Raw genomic sequence first — 19,015 nt, forward strand, 5'->3', positions numbered from 1 at the left:
TAACTATAGATTCAACAAATCCAATCCACTGTTATGTTGTGAATCTTCAATATTTAAATAAAAAAATTGTTGTTTGCTATTCACAGTCCTAATCACTGCAGAATTTTATTTCTCCTTTGCCTTTCAGCATACAGTGTTCACACAGCTCTTTGGCTGTGAGTGTTTCTTTTTTCAATAAAACATTTTGACCTTTATTACCTGGAGTTTCTTTGACTATTTCCTTACTACAGAACAATTTCTGAAATGAACTCTGTCAGAAAGATACATATAAAGATTAAGAATAATTTTTCAGACTGTTATAGAAGCAGCTAAACAATTAAAGCTACAAAGAAATGCAAGATGTTGAATGACAGAAAACATAATTTTAGTGTTATTCTGTACTGTAATACTGTTTATTTCTCTTTCCTAAAAAGCCACTTCTTGATTTTTTGGCAGCCACACATGTTCACTATGGAAGACAGATCTGTAGGAACATTTTGAACTTAATATCCCATATTTTTCTTTAACAAAGGCAATGACTACATGTGAAAAGCCACTTACAACAACATGATTTCTGTCTGTGCTGCAGTCTAATGCAGAATGTCTACATAAACTCACGCTTCCAAAAAACAGTTCAACAGTACAGAACCAGACAAACTAGACAAATAAAGAGACAAAGTCAGAGTAAAGAAAAAAAAAGAATAAATAAATGCATTTTATTTACTGTGTTCTTTGATGGCTCCCAAGCAGTATCTACCTTGCCCACATCTTGCATGTCTTGGAGCTGGCGAAGCTGTGACAGGGTATGATGCCTCAGGGCTTCATGCAGGGGAGTATCCCCATCTTTATCCTGAATATCCAGCTTAGCACCTGCACGGACTAAGAGCTGAAAAGAGAGAGAACCCAGTTTAAAACTCAAAAAAACCCCTATTTATTCATTTTAAAACTCATTTCAGTGAAACTACAGCTTAGGAGCTCTAGGAGGTTGAAAAGGGTTATTCTTTTATCTTGCTGTAATTCATAGCTGAGTTTATTTACATTTATTTTCTATACTTAGAGCTCAGACCTCAACTAACACATTTACCTCTTTCAAATACCAAGCTTATTTCAGCAGAAGCCTAATGCTTGTCTGTGCTCTGAGGGAACACAAGAGATTATGTTGTAGAAGATTCTTTCTACTGTTCAAAACCTTTAAACCTTATAAGACAGCCTGTAAGTGACGTAACATACTACAGCAATATATCACAAACAGAACAAGTGGGCAATGCTTTAGATACGTGTATTTTCTTTACTATTAGGTTTCAGTCACCTCAAAAGTCACCACTTTCACACCACGCTAAACTTTACAACTTAGTTTACAATGTCGTCCCATTAGCAAAGTGGTTAAGCACGTACTTAGGTTTACAATTATTCAGCAAAAGACAGAAAAACCACTGACACTATTAAATACCATCTCAGAACATTTTGGAAAGTAATGAACTCGACTTTAAGGCTAATTTTAGACCCAAATTCCAGGTCACACAACACGAAAGCAAGCACAGGTCTGCGCAGGCCCTCCTATTCATACTGCCTTTGCAGCCAGGCCTCCCATAATTCAATGCACCAGAACTTCCTTAAATATGCTATTAAACAGAAAAAATCGACACATGCTGACTAATAACAATTGCCCCAAAAAATTAAACCCTGTCATTGTTGTGGTGCAGAAATATGTAGATAGTAGCTGAAGTTTTAATTGCAGTTTTGAGCAAAATTTTGATGCTTTGCAAAATTTGGATTAGCAGCAGAGACAACAGGCACAGCCTAGAAACAGGAATACATGAAGGGGGATCTTCCCTCCTCAGGACCCGCACGTTTGCAACGATCTCAGCCTCTCAGACTCTAGAAAAGGCTAAAAGGAGAATAGCTTAAAAGGAATTCAGAACTTAATTTTCAAGGAAATACCTGTCTGTATTTGACTGCAGCTTACCATTTTCACCAACCTTCTCTTCCACAAATGAAACCAAGGAAACCAGCTAATAGTTGCAACGGTTTCCCCAAACTACTTATGCTTGCTAAATGGCCTTACTCTGACCAAATTTTTCTTTCACATATTTATATCTTGTGTCTGCCACTAGCTATTTACTGCTGAAGAGTTTCTCCAGGAAGAAAATATATAAGAGAACTACTTTCAGGGCAACCTGGGAATCCTTGGCTACCATGTAAATTCAAAGCCTTTGCAGAAGTTAAAATAAATAAATAAATAATTTTTTAAAAAAAGAATATATATATATATATATATATATCTAAAAGGCAAACCAGCACCCTTTGTCACTGCAGCATGGCTTTTAAAAGTTCCCTGCTACCTTTGACCACTATTCCACAGATGCCTGAGGGCACAACCCAGCCCTGGAAGGTACCCAATAGGAATTAATTTTGAAATAGGGAGCCAACATGTTCTTTGCATGGTTGCATGAGTTATTTTAGGACTTCTCAAAGTTAATCCAACTCTGAAGTAGGGATACTCTACAGGGTCATTCACTTAAACATTCTCGGATACAAGCATGTCAGCCCAGTGCACATACTAGTTCTTCCTGCTCACCTGTCACACATTAGTTGTATATTCTCAGGTACCCTGTCAGCTCCAGAGGAACACAAGAGCTCATCAAATAAAGCTGCCACATAGCTTGCAGGATGCAAGTGACACTGACTCCAGGAAACCATTCTTTAGGTAGCAAGCAGTTCCAGATATAGGGCCATATCACATGTTTCACTGTAATGGGATCACATGCACTTGCAGATGGAGAAATCTTACAGCAAAATAATGCTGAACAGAACCAAAGATATAGGTCTGTCTAAGGGGTACAATTCTCTGTAGGTCTGAATAAGAGGCAGTTTTTAATATAATATGACTCTCACTCTACAAATTTAAAAAAATTATACATAGGGCCAAGGCCAGGTTGATGGCCAGTCACTTACAGAGAACACGCACAGGAGTGTTCCCTCTGAGCTTCAACTAGCCTCATGCTAGCAATGCAAACACTGAGTTATACAGGTCCCATATGGACAGTGCATACAGGACAGAATGGGCAGCCAGACCCCCGTGTTCTCTGCCAGTAACAAACTTTTGCTAAACTGAAGTATTAACTTGTGCAACTGTGCAAGCAGAAAACTGAAAAAGCGTTACTTTCACCAGTAAGGTACTTCTGCTACTGTTTATAGCTCTCCCAAGCTAAGAACAGGGAAAGTCACCCAGTCAGAAGACTGAGTAGTTAAACTCATAAAAAGATGTTTCACTTAGCTAGAATTTGGAAAAGCTATGAGCAAGAATAATTACTCATACAGCAAGAGGCATCAAAAGTGCTATGTGAAGGTCCCATTACAGGACCACAAGACTCAGATGAGTAACAGAGGAACATATTCTTCCTTACTCAACAAGGAGGGATGATGGAATTGGCAACCACATAGAGGAAACCATAATGCACATGTACAAAAATTTAGCATTCCTGAAACGTCCTTCACATTGCAAACTGACCTTTTGTACAAGTTGGTAGGTTTCTGAATTGGTCAAAATTAATCATAAAAACATTCAGTGCCCAGGTGTCATTAAATTATTTTTTAAATGGTCACGTACTACCCCCGTCTTAACAGCTACAATCAGCTTGAGTTAACTACCATTAACCGTATGGCTTATGGCAAGTAAGATACTTACCCTAACAATTTGTGTATGCTGTCGTTCAACGGCAAGGTGCAGAGCAGTTTGCTGGTTAACATTCTGGATATCCAGGTTGGCATTGCCCTGAAAGATATTCAAAGCATTAGAGCGTTATCATCCCAGCAATTCACCTACGTGCAAGGCAGTGCCTTAGGGCACTGAATACAACCCTGAATATGATTCCTAATTTGGAGGTTTGAGAGCAGAAGTGATTAATTATTCACTGTACAGATGTTAATCTGTTGAATCTAAACTAGGTATCAAATTTTTCAGTCCCTCTGCACCACTAGGCCATTGTAATGATCTCAAAGGTGATTTTGACCTTTAGAGCTCACCACATGCCCTTTCCTGCTCCATTGCTTCCGCATTGCGATTGCAGGCATACAGCAGCAACTTATTTTCACATCAGATGGTTAACTGAAGTGTGACATTTAAATCTACCCGAGAAGAGTCCTACCTGATGCACCAAAAGTTCAGCCACTTCCACATGATTATTGAGAGCTGCCAGATGCAAAGCGGTGTAACCATCATCTTTTTTCTCATCAACGATCCAGGGTCGTGGTAACTTGGACAGCAGTACACGCATTGCACTGAAATAAACATGCAGAGATGGCATAAATGCACACATAATGTACTCATTAAATGACAACAGGACAACAGTAAAACAATATTAATTCTCAGAACTACAAAGTAGTAGTAGCTAAAATAACATTAGTATTTTTTCAAAAAGAGAAAGTGGGTGAAAAGCTACACCGACAGTTCCAAAGCATAATAATTTAATCTTCAGTTCCTTCTAGTTAAAGTACTCAAACCATACAATACCCAAGGCAGAGTGTGGCAATCAGACTTTTCCAGAAGAATTTTATCTAGCAGTAAAAATTACCTTATAAAAATTATTCACACAAGTTCTGAAACAAAGACAACAGAAGTTGATCTCTCTCAAATTCCCTATAGTATCCTTAATTATTTAATGAACATGTCCCATCACATTAGATTTCTTTAAAATCATCACTTTATAAACTGATGTCATGGGCTGTAACAGATAAGACTTTCAGTTTCTGACATAAAACTGGAGTTAGACCTCTTAGGCACAGACAAAATAAATGCTGAAACTGTAAAGTGAATATTAGTGGAATATTTTCATAACAGATAGTGGCTGAGTGTAACGTATCAAAGCAGTGTCTAGTACTCCACCCCACTTCTGAATGTGCTTACCAAGATACCTACCAAAGGAAGGTGATTTGTTATTTTACACCTCAAATTCAAGGGTAGGGAAAAGCAACTCTCTTACTAGAGTATTAAGAGAGATGAAAATCCATGAAGTCCAAGGACAGCAGTGTTAAGGGTATTAATAACACAATGCTAGATAAACAAATTGCTCAATCTTGTTTTCTTGCAGAAATACTCTTCTTAAGTTCATGTGCCTTCACTTAGCTTTTGGAATAGGCAAGTAACTGAACATAATTCCTTTACTGTCTTTATTGACAGTACATGCAGCTCCCTTATGACAGCTCCTCAGAGACAAAGAGAAAACCAGAAACATCTATAGTCTTGTGCCAGGAAATCTCTTCTGTCATCTGATCTTTCCCTACCATTGAAGGAAGATTCTAGTTACAGGAAAAACAGAGCTTCTTCACAAAATTCAAACTTCAAAATCCAAGCTAATAGCTAATACAACAGGAACCACTTGAGTCACAGAATGCCTTGTAAGGCAGATACAATAATTGAAGTAAGCAGTTCTTCATTAGCCACCTGATTCTGAAAATATGGGATCTCAATATGCCTCAGAAGTATACTTATAAAATGAGCCTCTCAGCTTTTACTTAAAAATATTCTCAACAGACAGCAATAAGATGACTGTGCTATCAAGTAATAACTGAATTCCTAATTCACTCCAATAATCTGTCACCTTGAACGTTTGCTATTCACTCCTAAGCTCTCTTTTAGAGTAACCCAACAAGTTTCCTATAAAAAAACAAACAAATAAATACAACAACAAAAAAACCCTACAAAACAAACAAAACAAAACAACAACAACCAATCACGAAACCCCAAAACCATGCCATCCTGTGTCTCTGGGGACAGCTGCCTCCAATGAGCCTGCCTGAAAAGCAGAAGAGTCTCTGAGGTAGACTACTATAGCATTAAGAAAGTGCACTCCGTTTCACCTAAATGCTTGGACAGTATCCTAACAGAACCTGACTCTTTAAGCATCTCCACGTTCTCCTGCTACTGCACTGAGGATGCAACATCAATCCTCAGTTTCACACTTAATATACCACCCTAGCAGCTGCAGGATAACAGTCACTTTTTCCCCCAGATTCAGAGTCTGGAGGAAGCACAACTAAGCAACAGGCCCACAGGAGACCCATGACCAACGGCTGGAGCATCCACAGCCAGGCTGCTCTGGAGGTTTGTCCTCCGCAGAGTGGACATAAGCACTTGGCCAGGAACCAAGTCGATTCTGCAGTGTGTGGGTTATCTCAGTCTTTTTAGAATCCATCATCATCACAGCTTTCTTAAGGTAAGCAAAAAAGTAAGAAACCATTCTCAAAGACTTCAGATTTTTAGTTCTCCTAGCAGGACTAAGCTTCTTAACTTCCTAATCACTTTTAACACAGTAAACTAAGAAAACAACACTTAACAGATTGTACATTGTTCATTGTGAACCACTGCGAAGCTTCTATTCGTAACACCTTCTACAGCTCTGTCCTGTGCTAGGAAAAAAACCCTAGAATATCTGAAAAAATAAATAAATAAAAACAAACACCAACATGAATTCTTTGAGAGATTCATTTATGCAGTAGTTTCCAAAATTAAGGATATAACTTAGTAAAATGCAAGTTATGAAATGTTGCAAAATAAACATATATTAGTTGCATCGATAAACATAATAATGAAATTATGTATTTTCAAACCTAGTACATAAACATGTCCCTGTTTTCCAGCATCAGAACTGTTTCTAGCTGCCACAGAGAGGGAGAAAGTCCTATCTGGACTGTACCTGTCACACCAGCATCAGCTCTTCAGCCAGCTGGGCTGATGCAGAGAACACCTCAGGAGCACATGATACCTGCAGTACAACAAGCTGCTCTATTTTCTACAGCAGCTTCCCACAGGGTATCATGTCATGTAAGCTCTTGATCTTCACCTGCCCAGCTCAGGGCTTCTGAAGATGCCATAAGGCTCTAGAGTATCTGCTGCAGATCATTTAAAAAGCACAACAAATATTACCTGAAAATTTCTTGTGACTGACAGAAGCAATACAACCACTGTGACCGACAAGTAAAAGGTGAGACAACAATGACCTAATGAAAAACCCAAGGTCAAGACACTTGTTTTACAGCTGCAACTACAACTTGAGAAATGCTATGGGAAGGCACCAACACTCAAATGTGCATTTCTCTAATTATAGCCAGTTTGTCTCCAACAAGGAGCCGTCCTAACCAATTCAGATGATACATTATGTTCTTCAGTAAGGAAGTAGGGAAACCACCAACCCCACAAAGAAAATAAAATTTAAAGTACATTCACATACCTTAACAGATGCACTGAGAAGTGAATATACTTCAGAAATACTATTGTTGCCAATTCTTTAACACCTTTTGTATTTGAGAGAGAAGATACTAATTGGCTTAATATTTTGTATGCTATGAAAAAAGTCACTCATCCTAACATGTGCAAGAGTGCTAGCCTTACCAGATCCTCTTTCAAATCTTTCTCTATTTAGTTTGCTGTCAAATACCTGAAAATTTTAATCTTAAATTCAACTGTAAAACAGACTGCATCTTGCTTTCATATAAATTAAATGCCTGCTACACTTCTGGATGCTTTTAAAATGCATTGGTCCTACTGGAAAAAAATAGAAGTACCAACAAAACAAACAAACAGCTTCTGTGCATAATAGATATTTATTACTTTTCACAGCAAAGCATCAGAGGACCAATAACTACTCCTCAGTTGCTCCAGCTGTGCAAGTTAGAGACCACATCTCTCTCCTCCAGACTAAATTACTGGGCAGCAAGATGGAAGGACAGTTTTATGGTCATGAGACCCTAAATTGTGCAAGATATTAATATGCTAGGAATGGCAAATTCTTCCATGATGCTCAGTGGCTGCATCCTCCTTCTCATTAGCTGAGATGCAGTTTCTTTCAATGCACAAGATCCTGCTCCTCCCCACTCCAGCCTTCCTTCCTACAGCTATTCTATTCTGCAAGATTTTCTAGAGCTGCTGCCAAAATTTTGACAGCTAAGTGGCTGTCAGAACAGCACTCCCTGGAACAGGCATGCATTGTATCACAAAAAGTCATATTAGTGAATTAACGTTGCATGCCAATTGCATGGTAATTCTTGATTCACTTTTCCACACAAAGTATTAAAGAAGTCACTGAATTGTACTGCTCCATTTCCAGGACCGCAACACAGATGGGACCCTGAAAGCTTGCTTTCATCTTGTACACACTGAAACAGCCCACAGACTTCTTTCACTGTCATTGTATTGAAAAGATCAGGAAATCAGCAAAACAGTAACCCTGACCATTAAATCAGCTGAAGAAAACTCTTCAGACCAGCATCTTCAGTGTATTCCGCTGTTACAGATTACATGGCTAATTAAGCAGCTGCATAGATTACTCTTAAGACACTTAAAACTCTTATTGAAATATTTAAAGATTATTACTAAAGCAACACTAATGAAAAAAAAAATCTCTAACAGGTAAGCTTTGGCATTTGGAAGCAGGAAGCTGATAAAGATTTTGGGCCTTTTTCAGTTGGATGATCTTCGGCAAGTTCTGAAATTTTCTAGATGAGACAACAAAAGAAAAACTTCAGGAAAAATTTGAGAGGAAGTTGCCTGTAAAGCTTTGAAGGGGGTGAGGAACCTGGTTCTTCTTTCACAGGAGCTAAGCAACTGCTCAGTGAAAAAGGTAATGAGAAAGCACATGTGTGTATAGGGGCCTCAGATCAAGGTATCTGTTGCTTTCCCCAGGTCCAGCTGTCGGGGATACAGTGACTTATAAAGCCCACCATCATTCATATAACTCATCCCTATAAAATCACACTCCAGGCTATAGTAGTCAGAAGTCATTTGGTAGAGGGGACATCCATTTATACTGTGTTACATTAATTTAAAATGTGGAAGAATAACAGCAAATGCTGTTGCATGTACTCTTTAATCTGACCTTGTCATAGGTGTACTTTATTTCTTTAATTCAGGTTTTTAGAGAGTCTGGAACCATGGTTTTACATATATATGACATATTTAGATTACAAATAATATCAGAGTGCAAATTCAACAGCGTAAATTTTGTATTTGCAACATAAAATGCCTCACAGATCTGAACAGTACACTAATTCATTGTTAGCCACAAAGAGCAGTTGTTTCAACTCCAGTTACCAATATTAGATATGCAAAAAGAAATAATTGTTACAACCAAAACTTTTAACATATGGTATATTATTTATTATCAACCACATATAAAATCTCTTCCCTTATTCAGTATTTTACTCACAGAATTTTGACAGATGCTCACCAGCATTACCTGAGAATGCCACATACAATACAGGCTTTATTTGAAAAATCTACAAGATAAAAGTACTTGTAAGTAAGACAAAACTAGCACATTGTTGTTTTAAAGATTCCAGATTCAGCATTCTTAACTGCAAAGGCATCCTTCCTCCCTGTTTAAAAAAATATATATATAAAACAACTTAGAGACTATTCCCTGCTACCAACTGCAATTTGACTGCAGAGGGTTGGGATGGTGGTGAGGTGGTTTTATTTGCTTAGCCATTTGAGTTTGGTTTGTGGGTTTGTTTGGTTATGGTTTTGTTGTTTTGTTTTGTTTTTTAATAATAGATACTTGGGCATTAAAAAAAAATAGAGATTACTTCACAATCTGCACATTTAACTTAAATTGCTACTGAAAGACACAATCCCACTTTTCTCTGCATTATGTTGGCACTACAGACATGTCGCTGTCTAGTGAGTGAAACAACCTGCCAGACTCTTGATGTGGCAAGTTTGATTTATGACAGATCAATGAGATAATCCAGCTTACCCTGCAACTTCAAGATCACTAGAAGCCACAGGAATAAGTAAATGCTGAAGCCAGAGTTGCAGGGAGGGCAGACTGCCCTTTCAAGAAGCAAAGTCTTAGATCAGTGTAACTTACCAGGAATCATATGTCAAAGGGTTATAATGATTCAGTGCACTGTCCACTACAAGCTTCTCTACTCCCCCTGCCATTCTCCTCCCTCAGGTCAGCTTTGCACTGGTCTCAGTGCAACATGGTTTCATAATTTATTTTACAGCAATCCTGGCTTGAAGTATTCTTCATTCACGCACACTCCCTACACCACTTATTGCCACCTCGGCTAAACCTGTTCACCTGTTTCATCCTCAGTGAGGGAACAGATCAGATTTAAAGACAGTTTCCATTGTAAAGTTTTCTTTTAAGGCTAAGTGGTCTGACACGCATTTTACAACAAAAGAGAAGCAAGACTACCTTTTACTAAACCCATTTTTGTCCTCTGACTACCACCTCTACTCAAAACCCCCCTCCCAAAAAAAAAAAGTAGTCCCAACACAGCATCTAAAAAGTCACCCCTTTTGGTTGGATTGCTTCTCATACAGAGTAGCACTCTGAGCCTGCTCACTGCGAAGCCAAAGAAATATTTGTATCAACATAGTGCAAGAAGTAACACAGGAGCAGGATTCTGCTATTTTTGGCAACGATACGATCTTCGGTGCACGTCAGCACACAACTGCAAGCCAAATCAGTTCCCTGCTCGGGTTCACACCGCACTTGCCATGCAGAACAGGGAGTTACATGGGAGGAACGAAGAAAGAAATATTCCTCGGGAACAAGAAACAAGGAATAGAATAATACCTTAGACTGGTATTATTGAGCAGGCTGTATCCCGAAATTAGAGTTTAACATTTCATATCTGACTGATAGCTGAGTTAGCACAACTTTAAGTAGGCAGTGTCTCAGATTTTCAAGTATCTCTTGGTATTTGAAAAATTGATTTCAATATACGTGAAACTAAAGAAACAATAAGTTACATACATTTACATGGAATTCATAAAAACTTATTCTGTATTAGCCTAGATCTTACACAAGAAGTTTGTCTTTAGTGTATGATTATGAAACTGAAGAGAGAGAAATGAAAAAAATGTGACTTTTACCAGAAAGCTACACAGCAACAGAAGCTACAGGGTAAGCAGCTACCAAGCACAGGACAACAAGGAAAGTATAAATCCAAGATAGTGGTCTGTTGAGGACTTCATAATTCACACTCTCCCCTACAGTACTGAACTTTAATATATAAGTACTAGTTACATCAACATTGATTGAGATGACATTTTCATTTAATAAGTTTGTTTAATTTTAGATTGAGAGATTTTCAGCTCTACCACTGTCCTTGCTCCTGAGCAACATAAGAATTTTGTCTGAAAAATACAGAGAAAGTCTTGAAGTATTCAGGTTCCTGACTCTTATGTTTAAATGGCTAAATTTCAGTTACTTTATTATTTTCAGAAGAAAACATTGCATATACTCCCTATGAAAATGAAAAGCCCTCTTTTCCTATTTTGAATGTGAAGTGACTAGTTTTGTTACAGGCCAATTTTGTGCATACGAAAGTCAGATGAATGGACTGAGCTGTTCGCTTGATTTCTTTTTTTATTCTTTTCTTCTAAAACATTTGATTTTTTTCAAAGAACAGTAGCACCTCACTTGTACATGCATTTATTTTTTTAAAGGTAATTTTATGGCTAGGCAATATAAACAAAATACTCTGAAATTATTAAACACAGTATTATGGAATTTTATTAATTTACAAATCTAGGGTTTTTCCAAGAATTTCTATCGATTTCAGTATGGACATGTGGGGTCACAAGTTGTTATTTATAAAAATAACAGTATGATTTGCAGTTGAAAACTTAAACCTAGATGCAGAACAAGGCCGCTTAGACTGCAGGTTGATCTGCATGTTGTTAACCCATGGCATTTTTCACTGCTCAAGAAACCAGGTTACACAACCTGCCGTGGCAGCACAGGATATTTATTGTTCTGTATCTGCGTGAAGCCTTTCCCTCGCTACTAGCAGGGCTGCCTTTTTTTTTCCCCTCCTCTCTCTCTCTCTCCCCCCGCTACACCCCCTCCAACGTTTCTAAGTATAGTGACAACCTCATCAGGGTTTACTAGTAGCAGCGCAAGCTCAGTGAAAAACCTGGGAAATCTAACTGGAAACACGAGCGAGAGAGCTTTATTTGGCAGTGCTAAAAAAACCTGGGGACAAATGGCTGGGTGGAAGTGCAGGCTGCACAATCAATCGGCAGAGAGCTGGATAGACGCTCCCTCCACCGCCGGATCGACAATCGACAGCTGAGAGACTATTTTTTGCAATGGTTGACTAAATATGGTCAGGGAAGAGAGAGGCACAAGAGAGCCTGTTTGCCTGGGAGTGCATGTTTCAAATGCTTAGCTGCCTATAAAGCCGTAACAGTTTTGCTGGTGCCCTCTGAGTGGGAAATACGGCCGGTGGCTTCTGTAGGGTGCGCGCGGGAGCCCTGACCTCGCTCGCAGTCTTGACCTCTGAAGATGGAAAGTAGCTTCACCACAGACCTGCCTACAGTTAAGCCTGGAAACATAACCTCAAGCAAGAAAAGATGCAGTGCAATATCTAAGGAACTAGAAGAAACCAATATTTGCTGGGGGAGGGGGGAGATGATTGCGCTTTTTTTGGTGCCTTTTTTTTTTTTTTGGAAGCGACTCCAACTTTTGGGGGCTTGGTTTTGCCTTTTTTTTTGGTTTTTTTTGGTCGGGTTTTTCTTTTTGCCTGTGATTATTTTCATCTGACAGTGGGCTAAGTTCACGTTCCCTTGGCTTCCTAGCATCTATCTTTGGAGTCCTAACTCTCAGTCCAGCAGACATAAGGTATAATTTCTATACAACATCATGCATATTTTAACATTCCAAGAAAAGGCAGCAGGTGCCAATTAGGCACCGGGGTCTTTATATTTGGTTTTTGGGGTTTTTTTTTGCCTTTTAAGTTTAATCTATTTAAGGTGGTGAGGTACTGTATGCACCGACATGGGCCCCCCCTTGCCTCCCCCTCCCCTGTAATGAAGAGCTGATTCAGCGAATAGAGTGAGCGAGCACTCAGGATGAGATGGCTGCTGCTGATGTGTCTCTAGGTCATTACCTCTCTTCCAACTGCAAATGCTGCATGATACTAAGCTCACAGGTAACAGAACATCAGGAGACCTGCGTTATTCTGCACGTTTAAAGGATGCCTATGACTTTCTGCATGTGTAACTTATTTACTAAAATGTGCGTGTTTTTTTTAATTATTGTTATATTAATCCCTCTACTCTGGGAACAGCTTAATTTTTAGTGTGTTAAAGTATCAAGCATTTGTAGTGTAAAGAGCAGGTTGAAAGAAAACATTAGTCCAAATTTCATAGGAAAAAAACCAACAACTTGCTTGGTAGGCATTCTTTTTAAAGAAGATAAACTCAAAAACTGCAATGCCATTAACTGGTTGTTCACCTCAGTAAAATATACTCTTATCTTCCTATGCACAACTAAAAAGAAATTACCAACTTTAAAAAGAAATTTTAATAAAGAGTGTGGTGGTGCAATGCTGAGCTCTCAAGTAGGTCTAAGCAAATTTTTCAAGGTGCTTTATCTCAGATGTACATGAAAACAACCTACTTTAAAACTAGAATGTGACTGCTGTGATTCTAATGCTGCATTGCTGTTTCTCCTTGTAGTACTGTGCTCGCTCCTGCTACACTCTGATTTGCTCTCTATCAGCTGCACCAGGTTTTTGTCATGAGCTGCAGAAATTCTTACTTCCTCTGCTCTCGGCTTTCCTTATGACTATTACATTTACTAATTGTTAGGCTTATTTCAAATTTACCTTCTAATGCTGTAAAGACAAAGCTTACTCTCTACTGTAACCCAAATCAACTTCTGAAATACAAATTAAGCAACCATTCGCTCTGACAGCCCCTTAGAAGTCAAACCCATGCTGTACATCAAATATTTAACTACCATTCCAATCCAAGGTGCACAGATTCTGATAAGACAGAGTTAAACTTGGTGTTTGTTTCTCTGAGGGTGTGTTTAGTTTTGGTTTGGGTTTTTTTTTTAGCTGTCATAAATATTTCAAGATTTTGACTGAAGCAGGTGAGTGCCAATTTTAAAAAAAATGAGAAAAGCTGCTTGCAGAAGCATAGAATAGGTATTAGCTTTCACACGTGACCTTTGGCCTAACAATCCAAATCCTGTCACAGCAGTTAGAGGTTGTTTTCTTAACTCAATGTCATCACCTTTATGATAAGCAGGATCACCAGTGGCATGTGTTGTTGGTTTTTTTTTTCTTTGAAACCACTCTAAACTACAGCAGAAATACTTGTAAAACTGCAAAGAGTTCGCAGAATACTGGATGAGATGCAAAAAGCACAGGAGTGGGATTGGGGAGGGTAGGAAAGTAAGTTTATAGCTTCCATATTAGACAAGTTTATACTTCCCTTCAGGACACCAGATGCAAACTGCACAGCAGCATGGAAATCTGCTAGAAGAGCTGGGAGGACCCTGAAGTTTTTCAGTGGAATACAACAATGAATTCCAAGAAAACATGTTGCAAAGCTACCAGCAATTCAAATCTCCTCTCAGAACAAACAGCGAGAGGCGGCAAAAATCTGGAAAAGCACATCTAATGTCCTTGCCATGCCAGAACAATGAACTTTAACCGTCTTTAAGCCACTATGCAGGTAAATTGCATTGCAAACATCAGTTAGAATAATAAGTTTATTTTCTACCATCAGTTAATTGTGATATTGTTCTTCGAAAGAATTGTCAGGCTGAGTTTTACCTAATGGTAGCAACGGAAAGCAGCAAAATACTTTTAAGGTTCATCTGACAGCTCTGTGTGTACCTGCCCAGAGTACATACTTCTTTATGTACCCATATGAACATACAATGCTATGGAATGTAAAGAAGTATGTATTTTTGGCAGGCATGGAACTACCAGTAAGAGGAAACTAAACAGCTGTTGGAAGAAACAGGTTTCTCTCTCATTTGAGTGACATTCATCTGACAAATTAACTTGCTAAGGGTCAGCTGGTATTGCCAAAATAACTCAGACTTGTTAGTAACAAATCACAAAACATGAAATTAAGTGACTATAAAAGAAGAATTGTTAACAGCTGATAAGCAGAACACAAGTTGTAAACAAAGAATTCAAAACAAGGTTTGAAATTGAACCCTTGAAATGCATTATCAAGATTGCAGCATAGCTGCAAAAGTTATCATTACCAGTACTCCTCACTTAATAGATCCTAAGCTAATATTAAAAGCCTGATTATCAAAACATATCTCATTAAAAGCAAGCCATAGTTTGATTTATTACAGCCAGTTCTGTGTACTTCAGATGGTAGCATTTAAATTTACATCTGTTACAAAATATTTAATCTACAGGTTTCAATAAGACACAAGCAGAAAAAGCTAAGAAACTAAGGCCGTGATTTAGAGAAAAGGAGTAAAATAACTGAGTATAATAACTTCTGCAATTTAATATATGAGACTTAAGTTAGAATTTTCTCCAAATCAGCGCTTATTATGCTCACTGAGCTCTTCGATACAAAGTGCAGTGTCAGGTTTATGCACAGAAAGTAACAATACAGAGATTTCTAGGCCACAGTTGCTAGTCAGCGGATTAAAGCTATTGACAGATTCCTAAATGAAAACACAAATGACAACTACAACCTAAAAGGTAAGTTACCTTAAATACTATTTTCAAATAAGCTAAATTTATTTTAAATCCAAAATTAAGACAATTGCCTATGAAAATATGACTTTGTAACATCCCAAAAATCATAAAAAACTACATGAGAAATAGTCCTGCAACAATTTCAAGTTCTAAAAGCAGTATTGATTGAAATATACCAGCGTATACCATTCCTGAGTAAAGACGTTCAACAACAAATTCAACAACAAGAAAAAATATGAGGAAAGACCTCCTGGTTCATCAATCCAGCCATTCCTATTCATGACAGCAACCTCCTAAAAGCAGTTATTAAATAGGATACATCCATGATAAGTAGGTACATTTGGCCCAGATTAAAAATTCTAACTGTACCCCTGCTGTGCTTATTAAAACGTCTGAGAGAAATGAAGGGGGGGGGGGGAAGGCAATGTACCATTTTTAAATGGAGAATCTTTTTTTTTTTAATACTCACATAATTATCAAATTGCTAATACTACACATACCCTGCTATTTTTATTACTGGAACTACAGAATAATACATGGAAGAATAAACTGTCTTATCAGAACTATTTTCTCAAGTAAAATATTAGTACTTGTTTTAAAGCTATTTCTCTTATGAGAAGATATTTTGGCATGAAGACTACAGCATCTTAACATCTAAATTAAAACCTAGTTTATAGTGGGAAACAAATCAAATCGTAGTAGCTTTTCTAAATGGAGCGATGCTACTGAACTTGCTCACGCTCACAAAAGCAATTTGGTATTACCAACAGCTTTACAGAGGGGTTAATTGCTCTAAGCATTTACTTCTTTTCCCAAGGAGTTCCTGTCCTCACCATGTATGGATGTGGCTTCCACTATATATAATGAGACCAACTTTTTAACAGCTTAAATTTATTTAAAAGGTTTTTGGCAACAATTCATCATGTTGTGTTCTTTCTTGTCTTCTTTGTATAACATTGCAATGCTATTCTGAAACAAAATGACAGTTCAGAGTGATACAAAAGTTAAAATTATATGTTGACATTGCTTCCTGCTAGTTCATGTTAGCATATCTCTAAGAATACATATCTAGTCACTCTAAAATGTCACATCCATCACTTAGATCAGCTGTTCAGTTTTAACTGAGCACACGCTGAACTTTGGGCATCTGCTGACACAGTTGTAACTCAAACATTTCAACTGTGTGACTGACAGGGATAACAGATGCTGACATTATCAAATGCTACGCGGCTTTTTTCCACGGCCGTTTTTTGTCCCGATATGGCCAGTACATGAAACTCTATTGCCATCCAAAAGCGCACTTGAGCAGCTGTATCTGTAAAACAGTTCCTGTATAACCGGTAAAAATAGAAACTAACTTTATAGTCATCTTTAATGCTTAAGTCCAAGTGACACACCTGCTATGTTTCTATTAGGATACATGGTGTTGGGAATATATTTACATAAATCTTCTCACCAGCATCAGACTACGCAACAAACAGATGTCGACCATACTTGACATACTCCTTACTAGTGAATGGCTTGAACTAAGGTTGCCCCCTGCTTCCCACTGCAGTCAAAGCTCAGAAAGAATTCAGCGTACAACATAAAAAAAGCTATGTGAGCATGCACATATGTAGTAAGGACCTTAACTCAGAAGAAATCAGATGCAACCCCAGATAATTCTTTAAAAGCTGTGTTTTTCTTGCATTAAATGTTTTTACACACATGATTAGGGTTTTAAAAAAAAAAAAAAATCTATCCTGCTATATTATATAATCATTCCTAAAATGTTAATACTAACCAGAAGTATAGTAATGGAACTGAAAGCACTTGACATTTATACTTGTGCTAACCAACTACAGCATTACAGCAGCTGGGAAAGGGAACCTGCCAGAAACTGAATGGGGGAAGGGTTGGGGGAAACCGAAACCTTCTTTCCAGTGAAGCAAAGGAGCTCTACGTGAGCAGAAATTATAAGACTGCAGTTTCTCATCACTACTCTAGAATTTCATTATTGCAGACAGAGAAAAGTTAAACCTGTAACTATGATTTGAGACTCATCCAAAGAGCCTCAAGGAAATACTCAAGGAAGGAACGAATGTGTACAGGCCTTTCTGGTACACAGCTCTCCATTTTGCTGTCTCCAAATCAGTGAAGGAATTTAAATGTGCATTGACTAGAAACAAAACATGTAAGAGAGAAGAAAACCACATGTTCTTTGTGAATTGTTCATGTACTTAAAAACGTGTTACTGAATTATAACCTTCCTACACTCCAATGCTTTGCTAAAGCTGGTAAAATGGAACCAAATCACCTCTTCAATGGATTTGGTCCCCTTCAACCAGCTGTAGCTATGCATTGATCACTACAGGATTTCTCACATTTTTAAAACTGGACATTAACTCCGCTGAGTGTAATTATGCAGTTCTCTTTGTAGCTGAGTTCAGTTATTCTAGGCAGCTTGAAGACAGAATGTAATGAGGAGTATAGCAAGTTTTGCATTCCAAAATGTCAAGGTTTTATTTGTAAATAAATAGTGACTGGTGTTTAATATTCTGTCCACATTCAGCGAAAAATGATCTCTTACAACATTTACAAAGAAGAGAGGTAAACACTTAAATAAACGCATTTTCCAATGATTTATTGTCTCTTGTATTTTTGTTGCTCTTTGTTACACAGTTAACAAAAAAAACGTGATCAAAAGGAAGGAATCATGAGCAGTATTGGCAATGGAAGAAAAGTCTGCCTTCTGGGCACCTCTCTTCCTGTGCCTTCTCCACCCCCCTTTTTTTTAATTGCACTAGGGAGGAAACTCAGAGTAGGAACTGTATTTGCCATCCTGCACATGCTGGGCATATTATTTACAGTTTAAAGATAATGAATTGGTCACTGACCTCAACAGCTACAGGCTAATCTGCCATCTAATTATACATCTCTCCAAATCAACTTAAACGAAAGTCTTCTTTCAAAGCATTTTCTGACATAATACTTTAACAGGAGGTTTTAGGAGCATGATTTTCTGTACTCAGCTTCAATCAAGTCTCAAGCTACACTTACCGTCAGAACTGCAAATACAAAAGCAAAAAAGTCCTTTTTACTGGTTTAGGAATAATTGTACAACTCTTTTATTACTTGTCTCTATGAGAACCTCTATGACAATACAGCACAAAGGTCCCTGAGACTCATTAACACTAGGTATAGGTGAGAAACCCCACCTCCCAAATACGTTGCCAAAACCAGTTCCAAATTCCACTGCCAACCACTTTAAACCATCTGCAAGTCTAAATACATGGAGGGATCTACTAAACAAGAAAAACATAGGGGAAAAAAAAATTCCATTTTAAACCATAATCTTCTACTTACTAGTTTATGAACATAAAGATGACTTACACTCTTTGCTATTAGACAGCAATACAGGAAATCTGCACATCTTACCCCAATATCTTATTTTGTTTTATTTGAAGTCCAGCAGAATGTATTGCTCTGAAGAACAAGCTGTGCGCATGTGCAAAGTTGGGTCAGCTCTAAAAGCAGCCCCTATTTCAGATGCTAGCTGCAGTGTGAATAAAGCTGTCTT

General features: G+C 37.9%; 1 protein-coding gene across 2 annotated transcripts in view; it reads right to left on the bottom strand.

Annotated features, from left to right (window-relative positions):
• The window catches only part of MIB1 (MIB E3 ubiquitin protein ligase 1), a 73,270-nt gene that overhangs the window by 15,680 nt on the left and 38,575 nt on the right, over positions 1–19,015 (bottom strand). For both annotated transcript variants that reach the window (XM_080339267.1, XM_080339268.1), the window contains exons 13-15: positions 4,128–4,260; positions 3,668–3,754; positions 704–865 (exon numbers count right to left, since the gene is read on the bottom strand). In XM_080339267.1, coding sequence (XP_080195393.1) covers positions 704–865; positions 3,668–3,754; positions 4,128–4,260 — 382 coding nt within the window. The remainder of the gene's footprint in view (positions 1–703; positions 866–3,667; positions 3,755–4,127; positions 4,261–19,015) is intronic.

This window comes from Nesoenas mayeri (assembly GCF_963082525.1).
Source record: "Nesoenas mayeri genome assembly, chromosome: 2".
Taxonomy (NCBI): domain Eukaryota; kingdom Metazoa; phylum Chordata; class Aves; order Columbiformes; family Columbidae; genus Nesoenas; species Nesoenas mayeri.